Source organism: Diadema setosum, chromosome 7 (assembly GCF_964275005.1).
Source record: "Diadema setosum chromosome 7, eeDiaSeto1, whole genome shotgun sequence".
Classification (NCBI taxonomy): domain Eukaryota; kingdom Metazoa; phylum Echinodermata; class Echinoidea; order Diadematoida; family Diadematidae; genus Diadema; species Diadema setosum.
Genome location: NC_092691.1, coordinates 6,737,577 through 6,761,549, shown reverse-complemented (window position 1 = coordinate 6,761,549; position 23,973 = coordinate 6,737,577). Strand labels below are relative to the sequence as shown.

Sequence of the window (23,973 nt, the reverse complement as noted above, 5' to 3'; positions counted from 1 at the left end):
TATGAGGAACTGTCACATCTATTATAAAGGCAATGGTACTGACTGCAACATACAACGCATCACATGTAGAAAGTGACAGACATTACATTACCCTTGCATGTTTCTGCCTCGGACTCCTGGCTGCCCCGTCCGCCAGTCCCATTTGCCAACACATCTCTAGAAACGTCCATCGCTGCTATCGCATTGGGAATCAGTTCCTGCGATCCAGTAAACCACAGCTCTTTATCGCATCGAGAACAGCTAGATCAGATACAAGTACATGTACCTGTGTGTATGACAGGAATCCACCAAGAATCTACCGAGCACACTTCCTCGTATTGTAGACCGATGGAAGAACAACAGACTAAAACAGTAACTACAAACACAAAAGGGCCCGCTGGAAACACTTCTGAAATTTCCTTCTGGTGAGATTGCTTCCGGAACACTTTCAAATTTGTTCCGCTATGGGCGCAGATTTTTTCCCACAATCGACAGAATTCACTGCCTTGGCTGGATGTCCACTGTATACACTTGACTCATACTTTATGGCCAGTCACGTGTTACACAGCATGCATGTACAAAGTTCTGCTAACACTGACTCTTCCTTGAGGTTCTAAAGTGAGTAGACAGCTACTAAAAAGCTTGAAGGCACATCTGGTGGGGGTGAGAAGGGGATTCAACAGTTGTAATAGACAGGAAAGCGAACTATCGGAGTCAAAACCTCCTTATTTGCTTCGCATCTTTGCTAATGTTTTATTCCCTCTTCCCTCCCATGTCTACCAGCTATTCTTCATCCTTCCCCATTCTCCCACCCCCCTTCCCATTCTTACCCCTTTCCCTTACCCCTTCCACCTTCCTCCCTCCGCCCTCCCCATGTATCAGGAAGAGACTGGTGGAATCGATAGTGCTTGTTCTGCCTGGCTGATATGACATGTTGACATTGATCGCAACAAATGGGGAACAGAGATCTCACCAAGCCTACAGCTGGCAGGCAGCACAAGTTCTCAACAAGAGTTGAGCCTTTGATGCTGGTCTGGCATAATTATGATATGTAATATCCAGGTTACCATAAGTGGTCATCCTTAAAGGCATCAGTCAGAAACTGAGTCAGCGAAGTGGTGGTGGACATTTGCCAGTTTCTGCCAGCCAAAAACAAAAACAAAAACAAAAACAAACAGTCACAATGGTCACTGTTTCTACAAAGCATCGTGCTACAAAGCACCGTGAAAGAGCAATAAAAACGAAACACTGACACAAAATATTTACACTGCAATGTACAGCTTTGTATGTGAAGTACACTACAATGTGTTGTATGTACAAACATGTATTTGTGATTTGTGTTGATATTATGTGCACAAGTGAACTGGCAAACAAAATGATCCTCTGTCAAATGACTCAGAAAAGAAATCAGTCGCACAGAAATAATTTTATTACAAGCAATTCCATTCATATCTTATGGAGCTTATCCGAATTTAGAATGAGTTCTTCCGAAAACATACAGTACAAGGACCTTCCTAAGGTTTCGGGTGAGTATGCACATAAAACACATCTGAAAGTGACACCATTTAAAGGTCCTGTGTACCTTTGGGAGCAGTGATCAAAAAAAAATGTTTAAGATATCACATTTGATACATATAATAGGTCTGTTGTATCACAAAACATCCTATCATATGAACATTTTGCAATAAAGCCTAAAATATAAGGAGATATCAGTATTTTTCTCATTAAATAGTAACTGTACATGGTTTAGTCTGGAAACATTCTTATGTCTATTGTTCACATTTTGTGTATAAATGTAACAATACTAACATCGATTAGACTGGTTAAAATTTTTGCAGTGGTTGTTTCTATCCCTAACTCACATTTTAGAACTATTTTAAAGCACTAATGTTGTGTTTTTGTTTCTTCTGCAACTGGTAAATAATGCCTTTAAGAGAGAAACTAAATGGAGGAAGAAACATGGTGCAATCTAGAATGCATTCATGAGACTAAAAGAGGATACAGTCCAGTGTATAAGTTTGCATAGTAACCCGCTTCCTCTACAATTCACTTTGTTTCAATTTTGTTTCCCTGTGACATGTTATCTTTTTATTTTCAGTGTGGCTGTGCATTAATGTTTAAATGATTAATGACATGGCTTGGTCTGATGTGAATGTTTACATCATGGAAATACTCTGATCAAAATTCCCAGCTAAAAAAATAAAAGGTTGGTTTAGAAACATACTTCATTCTATGTTTCCTACTTTCACTTTATACACCACTTTCATGTAGCAATAGGAAATGAACAGAGTTTCACTATTATTCTGACAACACTTTAATTAGAGAATATTGAAGCAAGAGAGGAAGTGTGTATATTACCAATCAATTGCACATGTCTATTTGTGTATGGTGTAGTATTGAAGAAAAAGGTTCATAGTGGCCTTGAAGCATTTTAGAAGAGATTTTATTCTTGAAGACTGAACATCAGATTTGTCACTGATATTTTCACCCCCCCCCCCCCCATTGTCAAGGACATTTGCAGATGAACTGGTCCTAGCAACAGAAGAGACTGCTCCAGGTTGTGAGTAATATTCAGAGACAGGAAAGCATTCATAATGGTTTCCCTCGCAACACCGCTACCGAGTCAGCCGCGAGCCGTCTGACGGAAGATTGTGGCCAATCTTCGGCTAAAAAGACGTCTGATGCGCGGCACCGCGAATCTTGAAACGATTCTTCCCAAACAGGAAGACATGTCATCCTTTGAGCTTCACCTGAAATAACCCATCATGGGGCAAAAAATAGATTTTGTGAGGTTGTAACCTACAGAACACCCCCTCTTCCTCTGAGTTCTATGAACATAAAATATATATAATTGGGTGCATCTATATTGGGCGATGGGTGGGTTCAAAGCTTATAATGCATCAAGAACATTGTATGTTCTCAGGATATGAAGATCAAAATATGGTTTTGTTTATAATGAGGATGGCTAATTCCATAAATCATTCACTAAAAATATACACAAGCCACCAAAGAAAACAATGTTTTCACTTGACTGTTCTCTCCTTTGTATTATATGTATGCGTTATGATAATACAACACAAGTAATATTGGGTATTACTCACGAGCATTGTGGAACACTCATTCTTGAATAACGTGCAGCTGAGAAAGATACAGAGTAGAAGGACCATTCACACACAAAAATTATCAATTTTAGATTGCAGTGCAGAATTTGATTTTATTCACAACAATTTCCCACATGGCCACATTTTTTTTTTTTTTTTTTTTTTTGGGGGGGGGGGGAGGGTTGTTGGTGTTCGATAAAGATTTCCTCAAACTGGGGTGTGAAGTGGCAATATTGCTGCTTGCCAGCTGTGGTATGTGCATATCATATACATAGTATTGTACTGAGCACTGTTTCACCTCCATTATAAACACAATTTTGAGGTGGACACTGCATGACTACAGCACATTTCTATATGTACAGAACATAATCACTGCAGCTGATGAGGTGTGTGGATATATGTAGTTAAACTGTACACTGTGTATCTCCTCCTAAAAAGCTTAGATGGCATTTGTGACAGAACACTATGGAATATCATTTGGTACACTTAGATACCACAAGAAGACTTGCAGTTTTTAACACTCTAAAACTCTAAACATGTCTACTACTAGACATGACTAGGATGTAAACTAGTGTTTTTGCTTTTAATAGTGTAAAACTCTTCTAAGAACTTGCCAAGAACTTCCTTAAGTCTCTGGAAAGGGAATCTCAATGTCATCTTTGTATTGTGGGACTTTTGATAGCATGAAGTCATACAAAGTTGTAGTGATTTGATATAAAGGTTTGTTTGTTTGTTTGAAAACATAGTTGTGGTATGTCTGTGAAAACTGTCAAATTTCGCTCCAAAATGTACACGTATAATGCCTTAGAATTGTGTGGACTATCAATGTAATGACAAGATAATTGTTTGGCAATGAGAAAAATGTGATTTATTCATATTAACCAAAAAGGTTCAATGCAGTCGCAATCTCAGAACTTACCCGATCGGGGTCAGGCTAACATACAATGTAATATTAGTAATACTCACATACACTGTGCAGTACAAGCACGCAGTGATGATGACTATCCCTTGCAAGTCATTGACTACTACATGTAAGTATAAACTCACACTCAAATCTTCACTATTTATTTTTATTCAGTCTTTTCAAAATTGAGAAATTGCATCCACTGCATTTAATATTAAATTCAATAGTGGTACCTACTACTCCACGTAGCAATGATCCCACTTTTATTTCCTTTTAAAAAGGGAGACTGGCATAAAAAAAGGTGGTCATGTTTTAATAATGTTTTGTTTACATTTAAAACATGCTACTGGATGAGCTGTAGGGCAATGACAATGAACGCCTAGCTGTATCGTATTGACATAGTGCATTTGTACATGATCTATAGGGACTATCATCAGTGTCTTATGACATCATCAAGTATTGATGCAGAATTACTTGTTAAACTTACACTAATCAAATTCATGATTTAACATACAGTCTGAGTTTCATCAAAACTGAACTGATCTGCTCATCTGATTTAGAATCAAATTCTTTTGAATGAAGTTGGATTTCACATGGACTATACAACTGTAGTTTCTTTTTAAGTCTACAGAAACCATAGAGCTGTATTATACGTACTAGAGTGCGGACTCGTCATACGCGCGCACGTTAAGGCTCTGTGATCGCATGGAGCACAATCCGCCATTACTAAGAGTGGCAAAACTTCAGTACAGTGCGAATCGCTTGTGTATTAGCAATGTACCGTTGCGTTGACAACCGCGATGAAAATCAACGATTTAAGGGATAATTTGATAATCTCATTCACAAAACCACGCGTAACGCAACATAACTGCTATTTTTAATGTAAATTAAAGCTAAATAATTATCTCCTCAGTAGTGTATCAATTTTCATACGCTGAGCGCTGATTGTTCATCGCGGACATTCTAAGTGCAGCTACGTAGCTAATAGCTCTGATTGATCGAGTGGTGAACGCGACTTGATGGAGATAATTTGTAACCCCGGGGGCGGGAATCAGTGGCATAGCTAGGATTTTTCCAGTAGAAGGCACTGGGGGCCTCGCAATTTTGTAGGGGGCACCCTGAACTGCTACTGTGATTATTTTTTATTCAGCATATTTTTTTTTTTTTTTTAGGGGGTCATGGTGGCATACAATTATTATCATTATCATTATTATTATTACAGTATTCATCGCATAATCGGGCATCTGATAATCGGGAACCTCGCTTAAATGACATACGCTTCCCAGAAACATTTCCAATGCACGTTATTTTCACTGGATAATCGGGCAGGGACCTCTGATAAACGGGACAATTTTTCTTCGAGCGGTCTTTGATTTTGTTGATATTTTGCACAAAAAAATCTACCAAAATACCACAACAATATTTCAAAGATTCCCTGTCAGTTGTCGTTTACATCGAACTTACAAAGCAAGCTTCGGACTGGTGTGTTTTGACCTCCGTCCATCCAGTACACGTACATTTCAGCTCGCTGCCCGCCTTCGCTTTTCTGTACATGTGTGTATATATGGCGAGCTAGATCGCTACATATTGACAACACATGTGCAGTGCAGTGATCGCGGCAAGTAAACAGTCAAGCCGTGATGATTGAATGATTGAAGGACTTTTCATTGACGTTCCCACATCAGTTCTGGGTAATCATTTCCCATGGTTGTGGATATGTATTTATACGGAACGCCCTACGTGTCCAAGAATTCTACGAATGTTTAAGAAAGTGCTAGCTTTTAATCCACATATTTTGTGTTCGAAGAGAGGTGACAGAAGAAGAACCCGGTTGCGATTACTCTACATCATTGCGAGAATGCAGGAAGAGCTAGAGGGTCGCGCCGAGGGGTAGCGTGGTTGTGTATTCATGTACAAGTGTACATGTACAGTACGTCAGTATGCATGTGTGTGTGTGTGTGTGTGTGTGTGTGTGTGTGTGCACTACATGTACATGTCGTATGCCGTTAGTGTATGGTGAGTGCTCATCGCGAAATCGGGCACCCCGCTTAAAGGGGCCATGTTTGCTACTCCCAACATGTCCCGATTATGCGATAAATACTGTATTGGGTTTTTTTTTTTTGGGGGGGGGGGGGGAAGGTCCCCCATACCTACAGCCCTGCATGGGGACACTGCCATTACATTTACAAGTCCTGTATAAACAATGCGTGTAAAAGGGGTTGTTTTTCACGGACGGGCGATGTACGCGCGTATAGTGAAAAGGGTAGCAAAATCGCTGAAATCAGAGGAAAAGGCCATACAATCGTACTTTTACAGAAGTAGCTAGGCTACTTGAAAAAAGGTAGCTTCAGAGTGAATTTGGTGTATTCTGAGATAAAAGGATCATTACTTGTGCACACACACACACACTCGCGCGCGCGCAGGCGCAAGGGTGACACAAACATAATGGATACCTAACAAACACAAAAACACACACATACACATCCATAACACATCCATAACAATTACAAGTAGGCCTACACACACACACATACACATCCATAACAAACACAAATACACACACACACACACACACACTTACTGAAGGCCCCCATCTCAACCTTAATTAGGAATACATGTACAATAATTTGAATGGGACATACATTGTAGTGAATATGCCTGCACACACAAATACACACACACACACACTCTCTCTCTCTCTCTCTCTCTCTCTCTCTCTCACACACACACACACAAAGTCCTGAACATATCACACAAATGAATACATGTACTACAGAGCATATATTCTATGCATTCAATCTTGTCATGGGATATCAATTCTCAAATTATTTGACATACATCATAAATGGCTGTTAGAAAATCTGTAATACAAAATACAGAATTATTTAAAGCCAAAGTACGCACTGGCAATATCGTCTGCATGCACAATTTTGGCAGATGCAGTGCGCGTGCCAATGCACTTGCCACTCTCACTTGCCACTCTTTGTAATGGTGGCGAGCTCTCCATGCGATCACAGCGATTTAAATGAGTATGCCCTCTAGCGATATGTAAATACAGCTCTATGACAGAAACACATACTAAGTGTAGTCTGCATTTCAGTCCTGTCCCTTTCTACCACTGCCAAACAGGCTAACCTGGGAGTGGGAGATTCCCCATAACATTTGTGTCAAGGATACTCTTATGCACTTGTCTTATGTTTCAAATGGCTCATAAAAAGAACCAGGACAAAGATGCACAACAACTACTCTCATACATAATATGGCAAGAACAATTCTTTACAGAGCAAAATGTAAATTGTCAGGAAGCAGGAGTAAGACAAGCTAAAATGAAAACGAAAGTTGGCGTGCTTAACCCCTTGAGGACAAGTCCCGAGTATACTCGGGCAGGGGTCTACAGTATGGGAAATGAGTGTTGTAGCAAAATCAGTCCATCCTCAACAGGTTAAAAGAAGGAAACTACTTGCCACATCAATTCAACATTCCAGGAATGAGTTTTATCTTGGCACATCATGCAGCAATGGTCTGAATTATACCCCAACTTGGTGTGCCTTATTCCAAGACCCCAGCAGGGCAGCTCTCAACCACTTTCAGGCAAATGAAACATAGGGTAAACATTTTGTTCAAGGGGGTGATGATATCTATAAAAAGAGAGGATTATTTTTGTGATTTTTTTAACCTAAAATATACAAGTTCACGAAAAATGATTTGGAGAGAACTGTACAGCTGCTGGTGTATACAGCTATCTAGTGCTCTCTATACTTTTTCCAAATTTAACAAGATATTCAAGGTCAAAGTAGTGTCGAATTAAAAAAAAAGGAATCAAACCACATGGTAGGGGAAATCCACAAGAACTCAAACTGATGACTAATCTGACCGTAACTTTGCTTGCACTATACCGTACCAGCATGTCATGTCGCTAAAATCAGACATGTGAGGAAAAAAAAAAAACCTCACACAAACACTTTCTTTAATCATACCAGCATCACGGATCCAACATAATTCATTCCCGACCCAACGGCAGAGAATAGTAAGCAAGATAAAAGACATCGGGGAATCCCATGTCATGCCTATTACTGAGAATAAAAACTGTTGCACATCTTTAAGACTTCTGCAATTTGACTTCAAATTCTAGGGATCTAAAGTTGTACACATAATGCTTTAATTTCAAAGATTCCATATATGGAAACTAAACTTTCTCCTTAAAAGTGAAGCCTCCTTTAAACACAGAATTTCCGCTGTTTAAATGTCAGTTGATAAACAACAACAATTTTTTTTTCTTCTTAGATATTGTACAACAATTTTATTTCTCACATGGTTTGTAGTTTCTTCTTTTTTTAACCACTTGCCTAGTTGGGCAAGGAGATTTTCAAATTGTTGGCGAACACTTGTCCGAAAAGAAAGTCCAAAAATACAAGAAAATTATAGAGAAATTCACTTGTAAGTCAAGGGCTTGATAAAACATAATCATTTGAAATTGAATGAAGAGTACACATTGATTCACACACTTAATACACTGGAGTACCGTTAAACAAACTTGGTTTGATCAAGTGTTGGCAATGCATTGCATTGGGGCTTCTTCACTTATAAATGTGCTGGAAAGTTGCTGAACTTATTAAGTTAAAGCATGTTGCATCATTGAACAGTCATTAGCTTTGGTCTATGGTTGACTTCGTGGGTTTGGAGGGGAAAATCAAAAAAAAAAAAGAAAAAAAGGTAGCTTCAGAACTATTGGGGCAAGCTTTTTTTTCCTCATTGTTCAAAAACACTTGCCCAACTTTGATTTTCTGGGTAATCCGGCAGATGCTTCTGAAGCAGACATTGCAGACATTGAAGGGATCACAGAAAATTCGAACAATCACATAGGTTAAGACTGTTGACTCCTGAAGAAAAAAAAAAATTAAATCCAAAAATCAAAAGAAAGAACACTTGTGTGAGTATATAACATTGGAACTGATATTTTGCAGAAATTTTAGAGAATGATTTTATTATTTAAATGACTTTCCAAAACAAGAGTTGGAAAAAAATTGAGAAAGAAAGCTCATAACCATAAGAGTATAAGCTATGTTTATTATACAGCTAAGACAAAGCTTTAATATTACCACTTCATGAAAGTGCTCTTAATTATACAGTATGCCACTCTGAATTACAAACATAAAAGCAATGACAGATAATACAACTACTGTACATTCCTTATACTTTGTCCAAATTTCTGGCAATGACCTACAATGTATAAACCCACATTGAGTAGCTTTATCAGCCATTAGGCAAAGTTTTTTCTTAGCACATTTAGTGAGGTATGTATACACTGTATTGCAGACTACTGTGCTGACATGGAAGCTACATGTTTACTTCTAGTTAATCTTTAGAGGACATCGATTACAATGTGTATTTTGTACTTTACAACCCTTGATGCCTGTTAGAAGTCTAATGTAATATGAATGTACATGTAGGGTATACAACTTTTTCACTGAATGTAAATTGTAAAGTTCTGTAATGTGGTTTTTACCACAGAAAGACATTCTTGCCATCTTTACTAGGTGAAGGTCAGCTTTAATACTACTGTATAGTACAGTTTGAAGTGTACTTGTACCAATACCCTGAATATTATAAAATGTTTGCTGTATATTTGTAGATTATATTGGAGACATGGCCTCTGCAAAATATTGGAATTTTCGTCACTCCTATTTTTATCTATTAGGGTTGTAATTTAAATTTTAAAGAGTAATACACAAACCAAAATGACTTGAAAATTCAAGTGGACAAGTCGATCACCCTTTTCTTTCAATGAAAAGATCTTGCCATCTGCATTTTTTTTTTCTTCAAAATTTGTCCTGAATGATAGTGATATATATGCAATCAACTGCCTCTGACCCACTAACCGAACGACGTAGAATCTCGAGATTATTTGTAAAAATGTATGTGCGTAGTTGGAACGTGTACAAATCATTACCAGCACTTATGGAGCAGAACTTGAACACGCAGGGCACAAGTGCCAAATTGTTATAGAGATATGATCTGACTTATCGAACTATGTATACTGTCAGGGCCTATCAAAGGTGAATTATGGCTGGTTTTTTTTTTGTTTTGTTTTTTTGTGTGTGTGTGTATTCTAGCTATACACAAATTTGATTTCCAGGGTATTGGTACACTGTATCCACTGCACATTGCTTTACAATGTCAATGCCACTGTATAGTACAATATTTGTTTGTATTGTATTCAAGGGAAAAGTTATACACAGGTGACCAGATTCTAAATGCGAACATTGTGTGGGAAGTCTGCAACATAGGCTTACATGTCTGGTATGATTTTTTTTTTTCTTTCAACTATAAACTGTTCCATATTTTAGTTGCATGTTTCATATTTGTATTGCATATAAAGTTTAGATTACTAAACTCTTCCATACAGTATTTACAGTATGCTCAAAAAGTGCAGTTCCCACTTTTTCAAGATGGTACATGGATTATATGCCAGCACACTGCCCGTCCAAGAGACCCTTTTAGGATTCATGTGTATCCTTTCCTTGTTTTAATGATCTCATCAATGTCCTTGAGACTATTACATTAGAACAGTTCGAGAAGAATATCTGTCTGTGTCTCTCCTAAGAAAGGGTGAAAACAATGACACATTTCCAAAGCAAGAGACTGTAATGAGCAATATGACCACAGTACTTCCTGGAGTGTTCTTCTTACAAGCCCAATTAGCAAGGATCCCCCCCCCCCCCTTTATATCTTACACGTATGTTTGAATAGTCCCGGGACACACACCTATTTTGTTGTACCAACTGTAACAATGGTTTATCACCACCTACACGTATGGACCATGATACCCTGTGAACAGAATTCTTGTGTGACTGAATGGTCAAAAATCTTTTCCACTGCTCCCCCGCCCCTCCCTCCACTGTAAGCAAGATGAAAGAATGAAGTCCTGTTTTTCCTAAGCATCCCCTGGATTTCTGTCTCTGCTACTTAAATCACCACATAAAGGCAGTCTTGGTGAGTAAATTTGAAATCCTTCTAACAATGAGAGGGATACAAATATCTAATCGGCTGCATTGTGATCGAGTGGACATTGGTGTAGAAGTTGGAGGTTACGTGTACTTTCTCGAACAGGGTGCTACAACTTTGTAGCTGGACGGGCATTTTGGATGCAGAACAAGGAAGAAATGTCAACAATCCGGCAATCACTGTCAAACATGAGTCACCTTGACAGGTACACAGTGACAATGGCTATGATATGAAGGGGGAAATGATGCTGTACCAATGCTGCATCCAAAGTTAAGTACACGACAGACCACAAAACAAACCTACTGTGTAAACTTTGTGATGACTTCAAAGCACTGTGAACTGACATTACAAGACAATCAGCTGGGTTGCAAGGAACAAGTAGCTTGACATTTAACTGTCTTTACTGAGTAACGTCATACATGTAGCTTGCACAGTTGCTTTCGTGTGTATTTCAAGCCCTTATTCCCCCTTAAACATCACTGCCGTCTATGTTGTTACCACTTTGTGCTGTATAGAGTGTAGTTTACTATAAGGAATTACAACAATTAGCTGTCAGTTTATGTACAAAAGCAGCAAATACATGTAGTATACTTAACTAAAGCAGACATTACAGTCTTTTAAAAAACAACTCTTCTTACCACCAGCAGAATTCTCTCTACATGTACTTATGATTTTGTTGCATGAAGCACAACTATTAATGGGTCTAGGGCAATTACCCCAGCTAGACAATTACCCCAGATCCTTCCCCTGACCCTAACCCTTTACTCTAACCTTATCACTAACCAGTATTTTGCGGGTGGGGGGGGGGGGGGCGGTGATCACCCTAACCCTAACAAATATAAACTATATATTAAAGGGAAAGCATTTAAGATGAAACATCTAGCTAATGTCCTCTTGGTATTCATTTAAATACACTGGCTAATGTGTGTGGGAATCTTCTGTCTCAACACTTACCATGGAAGAAGGAAAACCTCCAATACCATACAGGATAGGGTATGTGAAAGCTTGCACTTTCATTTCATTTTTAATACGGCATCTCTGTTAAATGAAGATGTTGTAAGCACTTCATTTTCATAAATCATACGACAATAGATGAGCTTTCACAGACAAAGCCAACAGCAAATTTTTGTCATATTTCCAAATCCATTTTCCCCCACAATACTTATTTAATCTTTATACAAGCCTCATTTATGTTTAAAAGTTACAAAGTGTATGGCTCATACATGTAGTCTTCAGCAACTTCTTGCTAACTTCTTGCTAGTCTCTATGACCACATTGTATGAGCTACATGTAAGAGGAACTTCCCCCATAGCCTATTTTCTTTTTCTAATTGTGTATTTTTTTTTTTTAAATCCTGTTCTCAAACTCTCTAATCAACAACAGAAAACAAACCCCTAAACCAAAGTTGCATTCAAATCAAAACTAAGTCTGGGCCTTAAATCATCTTGCTAAAGCAGATATTAAGTGCTCCTCACCCCCCCCCCCCCCCATAAATCAGGAAAGGAAGTAAATATAAGGAAACAACAACTACCACTCTTTCCTATGAGAAACTACATGTACAATTAAAGGGAATGAACATGACCTAATTGCAAAGATCTTATTCTTGAAATATATTAGCTGATACCCATTGTGTTCAATACAGAGAAACTCTTCAGTGAAAGGATTTAACCTTTTAAAACCCATGCAAAGTATGATTGTAATCACGTATATAAACACACAATAAACCTGATAATGCGGAAACTGCTTGAAAATACAAAAATGAAATGAAACTAACAAACTCATTTGATTACTGTATTAATAAGCTGTTATTTTTGTGAGGGTTTAATTTTCGCAAATTTCACAAATCACTGCTAGACCACAAATTAACAACACAAGAAGTTGTCGCCATTCATACGCTAGGCTAATAGTGCACTTACAATAAGCCTCAGTGTCAAATCGCTAGGCTACAGTGTAATACAACACGTCGTGAAAATGTCTGTGACCTCGCGAAAATATCTGTATGCAAAAATAACACCTTATAGTATGTTCATGTGACGAAATCAAATTTTGAGCTTTTTTATGTACAACTTCTGTGGTTTTGAACACATTTGCTATTGAAGAAGTTGAAGTGGCAACATGCTCTGACCGTTAGATTCGTTATACATTGTTTTAATAGTCAATGTTCAGACGTAAATAGTTACACCATTTTCGTACAAAATTTTTTTGTGTCTGAACACCCGAGAAGTGAAAATGTAAGTTGTCCTCGAAGAAGACCTTGACAGAGTACTTCCCAGCAAGGCTGTATCATCACAACCACTTACAGGTTGCATCTATCCTGCTTGAGCTGCACAAAGTTTGCACTTGGATTAGTGGAGGAGACTTACGTGTAGAAACTAATTCTTTAATCTGCATACTACAAACAAAGTCTTGAAAATAGGCAACCTAAGGTTCATTGTATGATGACTGATGAATTAATCTTTAGAAGCAAGCAAAAAAAGTAGCTTTGACAGATACAACATTAGTCTATTAAGAGAAAGGGACTCACTGACGATATGCCATTGTAATGAGAAATTAACGAAGTGAGGTGATTCTCATTTCCCCTGGCCCTTGTATCATATTTTGACAAAGACTAACTGCAAATTTAATACTTGTGCTTCCCATAACGATTCATTCACAAGGATATGTGGTTCTGCCTGCAGCTGGTACGAGAAAGGTTAATACAAAAAAAAACAACAACTTGTAAACAAAAACAAAACAAAACAAGCAAAAAAACAATCACAACTACTTGTGCGACTGGAAAGCTTTTCCAGAATCTCTCCCCTCTTACCATCGAGTATTTCTGGAGGATCAGTCTGGACGACATCTCCGTCTTTGCTGGCATCGTCGATGATGTTTGTGAAGTTGGACGGCTTGAAGCGTTGCAGCACGGCTGTCGTACGCCGCGGCAATGGAGTCTGCGTGAGAGAAGCAAAAATACATGAACCATCAAGTGAGGGAAGTTACGTTCAGACGGCAGGCCCTAACCTCGAGGTTAGGAAACCTCGAGGTTTAGCTCTTGCCCCCTAACTACGACGTGTGTCCACACGACGAATCTTTACCTCGAGGTTACGAAACCTCGAGGTAAAGCTTCTGCCCCCCGTAACTATGAGTGGGTCCCACTGGATGTGTAAGAGGGAAATTGTGGGGGCTGGAGTTTACGGCGAGGTCACTCTTAACTTCGAGTTCATTGTTTTTTGGGTCCACACGGTGCTTAACTACGAGTGGGGACCCCCCGCGGCTCGTGGTTAGAGCGCTAACCATAAGATTTCTCGTGGCTCGAAACATCGAGCAAACCTCGAGGTTTGCTAACTACGAGTGCGTCTTCACGGTCCCTAACTACAAGCTCTAACCTTGAAGTTTCCTAACTTCGAGGTTCATGGCTCCCGTCTGAACGTAACTGGAGAGAGACAGATGCTTGGCTCAGATAAAATGGTATAAATCCCACTATTTCCAAGACCTTGACAGTGTCATCAAAATTAACTATACATCTTTTGTTGGCTGAAAACCTGTACAGCGCTCAGCCTGTACCGAGTTCAATGTAAGTTGTAGATGACTCTGCTTCCTATAATACCTGATGATGCAATTTGTAATGTACCAAAACTTTAGGAAGATGAGTCAATACTTAAAATCAAATTCTATCAAAGGTTACTTAACCGACATGTATGACATCACGTGAATATCACAAGCTCCAAAAAACTCCCACTATTAAAAGAACATTTACCAAAAAACATTGGGTTATTCTGTCAGCTCAAACTCCTCATAAAGAAGACTTTCTACTGTAGAATCTTTGATTTTAAATGCAATAGGCCTACATCTCTGACAGCAAATTTGCCTTGATGAATGGCCTCCTTAAAAAAAAAAAATGAATTTCACAGCAGCTTTTATGCTATATTTTGATATTATTGTACAAACCATGTGTACTCTGGCTGAACATTTAGAATCCTTTCCACCCATGGTAAATTCATCAAATCCCATGGAAATCAGGGATACAAACCCCAGTGTTAATCATCGATTGGAACATACATGTAATATTATGTTTGACAGTTTCTCTACAAATATAATTTTTTTTTTTAGCTTCAGACACAAACATGTCACTTTCTACAATATTTATCTTAGCTGTAAAATTTAGATACTGTTTGTGAGGGCATCTGTGAATAATATATGAAGCATGATCAAAACCCACACAATCTATTAAAGATCAAAACTGAAAGACAAACAATCTCCAAGTTTTCACTCACTTCTAAACAAACAGACTTTTTAAAAGCATAACAATTACACATCTTGCAGCATAATGGACTATTGTATACGATATCACAAGATGTGCAATCCAAACAATGTCTCTTTTTTTTCAGCAGTTCTCAAAGAGGAATTCAAGATCAGATGAAAGTTACAAAATGCAGCCTGATTAAAGCAAAGGGTACAATTCACAGACACAAAGTTGGGTGAATATATGATCAATATCAGATAGAAATTAAGGAAGTTATAATAATGTGAAATTTTGCTAATTTTCAGAAAACACTTCTTGAACCAGTTGATGTCATTGCCTCACAACTTGTCATACATTACGTATGAAGTTCGTAGGCAAAATATTGAAATTTCAAGGTTCTATAGTTCAAATTCAATTGTGTCCCAGTTGTGTACTGTATCTGACTGATCCTCATTTTGAAGTTATTCAGGCAGGAACTATATCACACCATTTTATGCAGAATTTTCATCATTTTTTTATCAGTAGAAAATTGTGATGTGATGATATCATCAGCTGTGAACCCATTGGCAGTCATATGAGTGTTCAGGAAGTGTTTTGCAAAAATTAGTGAAACTTCACAATTACATGTATGTAACTCTCCTAATTTTTATCTGATTTTGATTAAATTTTCACTGTTGTGCTTTTCACATTTTACTCTTTCTTTTCAGACTTCCTTTTACAGTGTAACTGATCTGTAATTTCTTTAAAGATAATATAAAGTTTTGGTATTACCTCAAAAGTTTCCCTGAATTTCCTTGTCTTAGTTTGTGTTTCAGGTTAAAGTACCTTTCATATAACTAACACTGTGAGATTTACTTGCCCCAAAGTGCTCTCATGTCTTAGTAATCATGCAATAATGGTTTCGTACCAGAGCCGCCGCCGTACGGCGGCGAGGTAGTGCACGTATTGTACGAAACCATTATTGCATGATAACTGCGACCAGCAGCGTGCAGCCCCATACGCATACTGAGCAGCTAACTGTGACCAGCAGCCCCATACGCATAGCTAAATGGGGCTTCGCATTGTAGCCTACAGGATCATGACAGATTTAGTATCGCGGGTAAATATCAACGTAAAATCCAGAAATTTCTTCAATTTGAAGACTTACCAGTTAAGTTGAAGTCTTGAAAACAGGCTTCGGGCAACGTTTGGTTCTGCCAATAGTCCCTTTCTGTTCGAATTGATGACTGAATGTGACTCGGTCAAGAGGACCTTGGGAGAGCTACACTGAATTGACGGCCAGCGCATGTGCACACAAACATCTTATCCGTTCGCGGATTTGAAATTTGTTCGCATGTGATGTGTGCGTATGCGCAGGCCGTAGTAATCAGTGTATGTAGCTCTCCCAAGGTCCTCTCGACAGAGTCACATTCAGTCATCAATTCGAACAGAAAGAGACTATTGGCAGAACCAAACGTTATCCGAAGCCTGTTTTCAAGACTTCAACTTAATTGGTAAGTCTTCAAATTGAAGAATTTTTTGGATTTTAAGTTGATATTTACCCGCGATACTACCTCTGTCATGATCCTGTATGTTACAATGCGAAGTCCCATTACGCTATGCGTATGGGGCTGCTGGTCGCAGTTAATTGCATGATTACTAAGAAATGAGAGCACTTTGGGGCGAGTAAGTCTCACAGTGTTAGTTATTTGAAAGATACTTTAACCTGAAACACGGAAATTCAGGGGAACTTTTGAGGTACCAAAACTTTTTATTATCTTTAAGAAGCAGTTTAACCCTTCTACTCTTGAAACCACTCTATGGTTTGGAGCCGAAGCCTACTAAACATATCACAACCTTCATTATTAATGTTCAACTGGTGTTTCATAAAGGTAGAGTAAACAAAATAATATTTTATTTGAGCCCTACATTGTTCAAAATTGTTTGATTGCATAATTTTCAATTAATTGCTGCATTCATAACTGGCTCTAAAAGATTTAGTACTTGAATGAATCAATCTTTATTTGCTGCCAACCAGGGTGCATTCGAAAACCATGAAAAGTTTCCCTCAGCGAATATGTGTATCAAAGCTTTATGCTCATTAGTAATGGTCTACCTTTGCAGATTCAATTCTTTGGTTGTGTGTGTGTGTGTACTAAACACAGAAATAAGTGCGAAAGCCGTTGACATTCAATGAAAATAATTAATGTTACAGGGATTCTCAAAGGATCTGAGCTGGGCAAGCCTTTCTACTCCAAGGTATTCCTACACTATTCAGTCTATAAGGGCACATCTCACGCGAGGAGACTTTGCCGTGACTGACACGACTGATCAGCCGCTGCAACCCATGCGACTTGAAAGACCAAACATGGCTTGCGCCTTCACCAAGAAAAGGACTCCAAGGCGAGCAGAGACATCTCCAAATAAGGTGGTAATTTATTTGTTTGAAAGTCGTGGAGACGTTGCCGCGACATCTCTGAGACGTCTTCTCAGTCACAGAGACATCTCTGAGATGTCTCCGAAAGGTCACTCATGGGTCTCCGTAAAATTGCAGAGAAATTTGGGACTCCTCACAAATGAAATTATTGTCAGTGACTTGTCCGCAATTAAGGACGACATTGCAGAGACGCTGCGGAGACGTCTCCACAACCAGCTGAAGGCTGGAAAGAGTCTTCCAAAAACATTGAACGCATTCAGTTCTCTTGCGAGTCCCTGGAGACTAGGCGACAGTCCAGGAGATGTTGCAGAGATGTTGGGTTAATCTCAGAGAGTATGTCTCCATGAAAAGGGAGACTCGAGTCGCCATCAGATCGACAAGTGGTCTACAGCCCAACGAGATACCCACTCTAATTTGGCAAAACAGTTTAGAGGGTTAAAGTTCTTGTTTCTCCCTCAAATACATTACCAAACTTTGATAATTCTTTCTGATTTTGTGTGCATTTATAATGAATACAACTAGCTTCATTTATTCTTTCCCAAATTCAAGGTATGCAGGAAAATTCAAAATAGATAAACAGGAACTGATAGTGTGAATAGTGAGTAACATCTAATAGTTCACTTCTTGATGCAATTTCTAATTACATTTCCACTCCTCAGAAATTATGCCGCACAGAAACATGCCAATTAGGATGTCATAAATAGCTGCCTGGCCATCCATCCCATTTCCTGAGCTCTCGCAAATTCCCACCACATAACTACAGAATGCTTGGGGGCAAAATGTGTCATGCTCATAATGCATTTAGTAGGGACAAGTTACCACATTCACCATGAAAATTTAAGTCCTACATTGTATCAGCGGCAAAAGCCAATTACGGTGCATACCAAATACCCTACACGCTACTTAGAAGACAAAAGATCAAGCGACTTGCATGACTACACATTTCAATTCTAGACTTGCAATTTAAAAGATTCTTGGTATGTGGTATTCAACTCAGAAATTGATGATTGTGATAATACTGTATAACACTAACACTAGGATATCAACTTCTTTGCCTTAAAGTAATACATCCAGAAATGTACAATTTGTTGTTTTCTACATTATCTACCTGTAGACAGAGGTAACCAGGACTCTGGCTTCCACACTGTTATGCAATCGGTGGAAACATGTAATGACTTTGCACAGCAAAGATCACATTCTCAGTTGCCTTGTCTTGTGGATAAACTGTATCACGGTTTTATGTCTCATACTGAATGAAATTCAATCCAATTTTCTACTTAACCAGTTATGGCTCGTTCAAGATGATCAGCTACTGTTTCCTACAGTCACCCCGCGTTCACATTGGACCCCGCGTTCACATTGGTCCCCGCGATGCGGGGAAAGTCCCGAGCTGTGGGACTTTCTCCTCAAAAACCATAACGTGAACGCTCGCTGGGATTTGTCCCCTCGTCCCCGCGAAGCAAGTCGGGTACGGGGACAAGATTTGGAGGGGAGAGTGACCTTGGGGCGCAATTGATAGTGTCCAGCTGTGGTCATCAAATATGCGCATGCGCTATGCCTGGATTCAAGTGGCAGAGCTCGCTCCAAGCCCCAAAATGCCCCCACAGCTCGGGGACAGATGAGATACCAATGTGAACGGTCAGTCGTAAAACAGATAAGATCTCTTGTCACGGGGACCAATGTGAACGCGGGGATTGATACAAGAAAAGGAATCAAGCTTCAACATACAAATGAAATTTATATTCCTGATTTTGATAAAAGATTTCTTTCCCAACTTTTGTGGAGTCATAAACATTACCAAGAAGTCTTTCGTGATAACAAACATTTTCATCATGACTGAATATTTGGTTTTAATCAATATGAGTGTTTTGATAATGTAGTATGATTATCTATTGATATGGCTGATTGTAACTGGTCAGACTTTGTGCTGTTTTTGCAACCAGCACAAAATGCCAGTCTGGTGACTGAATTCTTGAAGTTTAGATGTCTTTTCAATCTTCAATTTGTCACTGAAACTACAGTGTGTACATGTACCTACAGTACCTTGGTTAGAGGTAGTGTTTACCATTGGGAGAAGTGATTTAAAAAATGATGAGATATCACATTTGATACATGCATGTATGTGTCTACAGGTCAGTTGTATCATAAAATGTAATACCATATAAAAATTTCACAGTAAAGCCTAAAATATAAGAAGATATCACTATTTTTCTCAATAAACCATAACTGTAGACGGTCTAGTCTAGACACATTTTATATCTTAATATTGTTAACATTTTGTATATAACCAATATTTAACACTGACTATACTGATTAATTTTTTTTTACATACAATAGCTTGGTTGTTTCTATCCCTAACTCACATTTAACAGAACTATTCTGAAGCACTACAGCTGGGTTTTTGTTTCATCTTCAAATGGTAAATAATGCCTTTAATGTCCATGCCTATCAGGTGGGAAAATAAATTGAAAGTAGAATATCATATTGCAGTAGGTGTATAATTTATTGGCATACAGTTTGTATATTGTATTACATACAGATTGTATGACACATCATCCCACCTAATATGTGTGGAAGCCGATTTCATACTGGAAGGCTAGTTTTGAGGAACTTCTTAAACCATTGTATTGGCTCTGCACTTTCATTTTGTTTCATATCAATCAAAAGCTAGACTATAAGACTACATGGGCATAATGAACATTTCTCTGAATGATACGAGAGAAACCAAATACGTACATCTCCCTTCAAAAAGTGTATCAAAGTCAGTAGTACACCAATGTACTAACTTCCATACAACTGGAGGGCCCTTACTGTACATGTATGAAGCATTTTTTTTTCCCCCTGAATGAACTGTAAGGTTTCAGACGTACTCTGAGCGTAAATTGAATGAATACTGTACTGTAAAAGTGGAAATTTTCGCGGTGTTGAAATTTTCGCGCATTTCGCGCAACCAGAAACTAGCGCGAAAATAAAAACACGCGAATATTTTTGCTTGCCATACGTTCCCGTGCGTGATGTCTTGATTCCGCGGAATTAAAAACACGCGAAACTCTTCTGACCCGGCCTAGCGCGAAAAATTAGTCACGCGAAAATATCCACTTTTACAGTATATATTTCTTGTATTTTCATATTCTACACACTGGTAGAGGCAGTCTATTAAATCTGGAGTAGATCTATAGAGGAGTGTGAATGCACAGTAGCACCACTGTCAATTGGGTGATATTGCATGCTAAAAAGTACAAGTATTGCTACAATGTACATGTACGTGTACATTTGTACTCTAGTCCCATGCAGGTGTAGTGATCAATTGACATGAATGTTGTATTCTCTACAGATTACACTTCCCGAGGTGCAAGAAAAATGATGTTCCGGATATACAATGTAGTAGTGGGTGTGTACAGGTGTATCACCAAATGATATCAATCACATCAGCGGTACACAGTGCATGGACCTACATTTGTATATTTTATATAAAATGTTGTACATTATGTACTGTAGCGTACACTGTACATGTACTATGACTACAATACATTGTGTTGACAATCATGTACATTACTGTACAAGCCTTGTACAGCTGTACAGTGTACACATGGGGTAGCAGATTGGTTTACTTAAGTATAAAATTTATATTAAACATGAATGTGAACTTACAGATGAATTCAAATTAGCATTAACTCTCGAGTTGAACAGTATGGCAGCGCAAGTCACCTTTAGTTCTGAATGGACACATTCACTATACAGTGTTGTGTTTGGTAGCAAGATCATAATAGTTGACCACTGGTGCTGACAACTTTGTATGATGGATATAATGTAATATCTAATCGGAACAATAAAAGTGAAAGGCAAGTTCATGACAAATAATCAATCTCTCCCACAAGAGGTTTTGCAGATATTAAACAGTACTACTACTTCTATCCCATGGCTATGCAACACAAATCAACCAATTTCACTCTACTGTGCTGGTCGGGCTATTTACAGATTGTAATGTGTGCTGTAGTGTAGTGTGTTCAAATGATAACGCCACAAGAGGTACTATACTATTACTACATGAACTTACTACAAATAGTAGACTCCTCTGGTGTGGAATCTACAAACTACAACGTGTATAGTTGGGTGTCCAACCCATCGACACTATAACGTTTTTCTATCAATATCTAAAATATCTCACAATTTGCCTGAAATTTCATTCACATGTAAAGAAAATATTCTGAATTCACAAGCGCACAATTTGCAATACAGTGTACACGCTTCAAGATATTAACTGCTTCAAACGCATGGGTTGTTATTTTGACGCACTCAGTTCTGCTGTAATTTTGAAACCAACACCCCTTCCCTCTATTGACAATATGTGCGAAATGCACAGTACAGTATCATTGTTTTAGTGTTCACCTTATTATTAGGTTTTTCAGTAATATTTGGACATCTTCAAATCCCCAGTGAAGAATGGAAAAAATGAGGGGTGTAAGTTTCAATGTAAAGACCATTACAGTGTCGATGTGTTGGACACCTTCTAGAATCTATACTAAGCCCGGCGCAGGGCGCTGTAACGGTCGCTGGTGCAGTTACTACTATACATGCTTGCTTATTGTGCCGTGGCTGGTCTAGATAGAATCTAGACTGTTTTTGATTTTGGTTGATGTATGGACATGGTGGTATGGCGTAGGTTGTAGTTTACTACTTCTACACTACACAAAATATAATCATAATGGAAGCCTATGCTGCATTGCATTCGACATTGGTAAACATTGCATTGTCGCCGCCACTGTCCATAAACACATCAGTTCGGGAAACCCACTCACAAGGGGGGCCCCTCCTTGTAAGTAACCCGTCCCCCTTATAAGTAACCCCGTCCCCCTTATAAGTAACCCCCGGGGCACCCCTTATAAGGAGTCTCCACGCTTTTTTGCAATGCAACGCGAAAATGAAAGGACTGCGGCAATTCGCTTGATTATGTCCATAAAGCTTCACAAGTTTCCTAGTTACTCACGAAATTTGAGCAAAATCAGTTTGAGGCATCATATCTAAAATCATGGATTTAAATGCGATGTCAAACGACCCATGCGAATGCTGAAATGCGAGCAATTACTGGCGTGAGTGTCGCCAGGCGCGGCGGCGCGGCAATGCTTGAGTGCAGACGTGGCGACTGAGTACGGAGGTCAGTCGCCACGTCTGCACTCAAACATTGCCGCGCCGCCGCGCCTGGCGACACTCACGCCAGTAATCGCTCGCATTTCAGCATTCGCATGGGTCGTTTGACATCGCATTTAAATCCATGATTTTAGATATGATGCCTCAAACCGATTTTGCTCAAATTTCGTGAGTAACTAGGAAACTTGTGAAGCTTTATGGACATAATCAAGCGAATTGCCGCAGTCCTTTCATTTTCTCGTTGCATTGCAAAAAAAGCGTGGAGACTCCTTATAAGGGGTGCCCCGGGGGTTACTTATAAGGGGGACGGGGTTACTTATAAGGGGGACGGGTTACTTATAAGGAGGGGCCCCCCTTGTGAGTGGGTTTCCCGAACTGACATAGACCTTCTAGAGTCTAATTCATGTTATAGGCCTACAACTATACACTCACTGGCTACAAATTTTTCATTAAATTACAAAAAGAACAAGCAAAGGCTAAAGTAAATTTAAAGCATTTCCAACAAATTTAAAAAACCAAAGTGTTGTCAGAACTAACGTTACAGTTGTATTAAATTACTATTACAAAAACCAGCACTTAAAAAAAGAAGACGAAGAACAAAACGAAAACACGCCACATCAGACATGAGGAAATCGAGCTAGCACAGCTTACAGAAAGCAGCTCCAGTTCCACCACACCAGTGACAACAACCACCCACAAGCGGACCGTAGAATCCAAATGCACAGTTGCGGCGGAACGTGAACCTGCCTGCTAACACACCGTTTCTGGTAACGGTACAGCTGAGCTGGCCCGTGACGCTCGCTACGGTGGTAACTACGTTAGACACCATTCCCTACCACAACTTACGATTTTATGACTCCGTTTACTGCCAGTTTCCACAAATGTGCTTTCATTCAGGTAACTCTTGAATGTTGCAGATCCTCGTATCGACATGGTGATTGATATAGCTGTCTAGCGAGAGAGAAAAACCAGTTTGAGAGATTTCCACCTTTACGCCACCGGCGAGTGTAAATACACATAGCGGTACATCGCCATGTTCTCACAAAATACTCCGTTCATTTGGACGAGTACACGTACGAAAAAAATCTGAGGTCGGCATGCATGCAGGTTACACATTATTAGGACGGGCGTAGGCGAGGTAGCCTTGAACATCAGCCGTTTTACAACAATTTTAATAACGTAATGGCGTAGACAC

At 39.0% G+C, this 23,973-nt stretch overlaps 1 protein-coding gene across 1 annotated transcript in view; it reads right to left on the bottom strand.

The window, feature by feature from the left end:
• The window catches only part of LOC140230840 (myotubularin-related protein 10-like), a 95,316-nt gene extending 71,605 nt beyond the window's left edge, over window positions 1–23,711 (bottom strand). Inside the window, exons 1-2 of the mRNA XM_072310985.1 lie at window positions 23,625–23,711; window positions 13,796–13,922 (exon numbers count right to left, since the gene is read on the bottom strand). Of these exons, the coding sequence (XP_072167086.1) occupies window positions 13,796–13,922; window positions 23,625–23,711 (214 nt within the window). The remainder of the gene's footprint in view (window positions 1–13,795; window positions 13,923–23,624) is intronic.
• Between the last annotated feature and the right edge of the window lie 262 nt (window positions 23,712–23,973).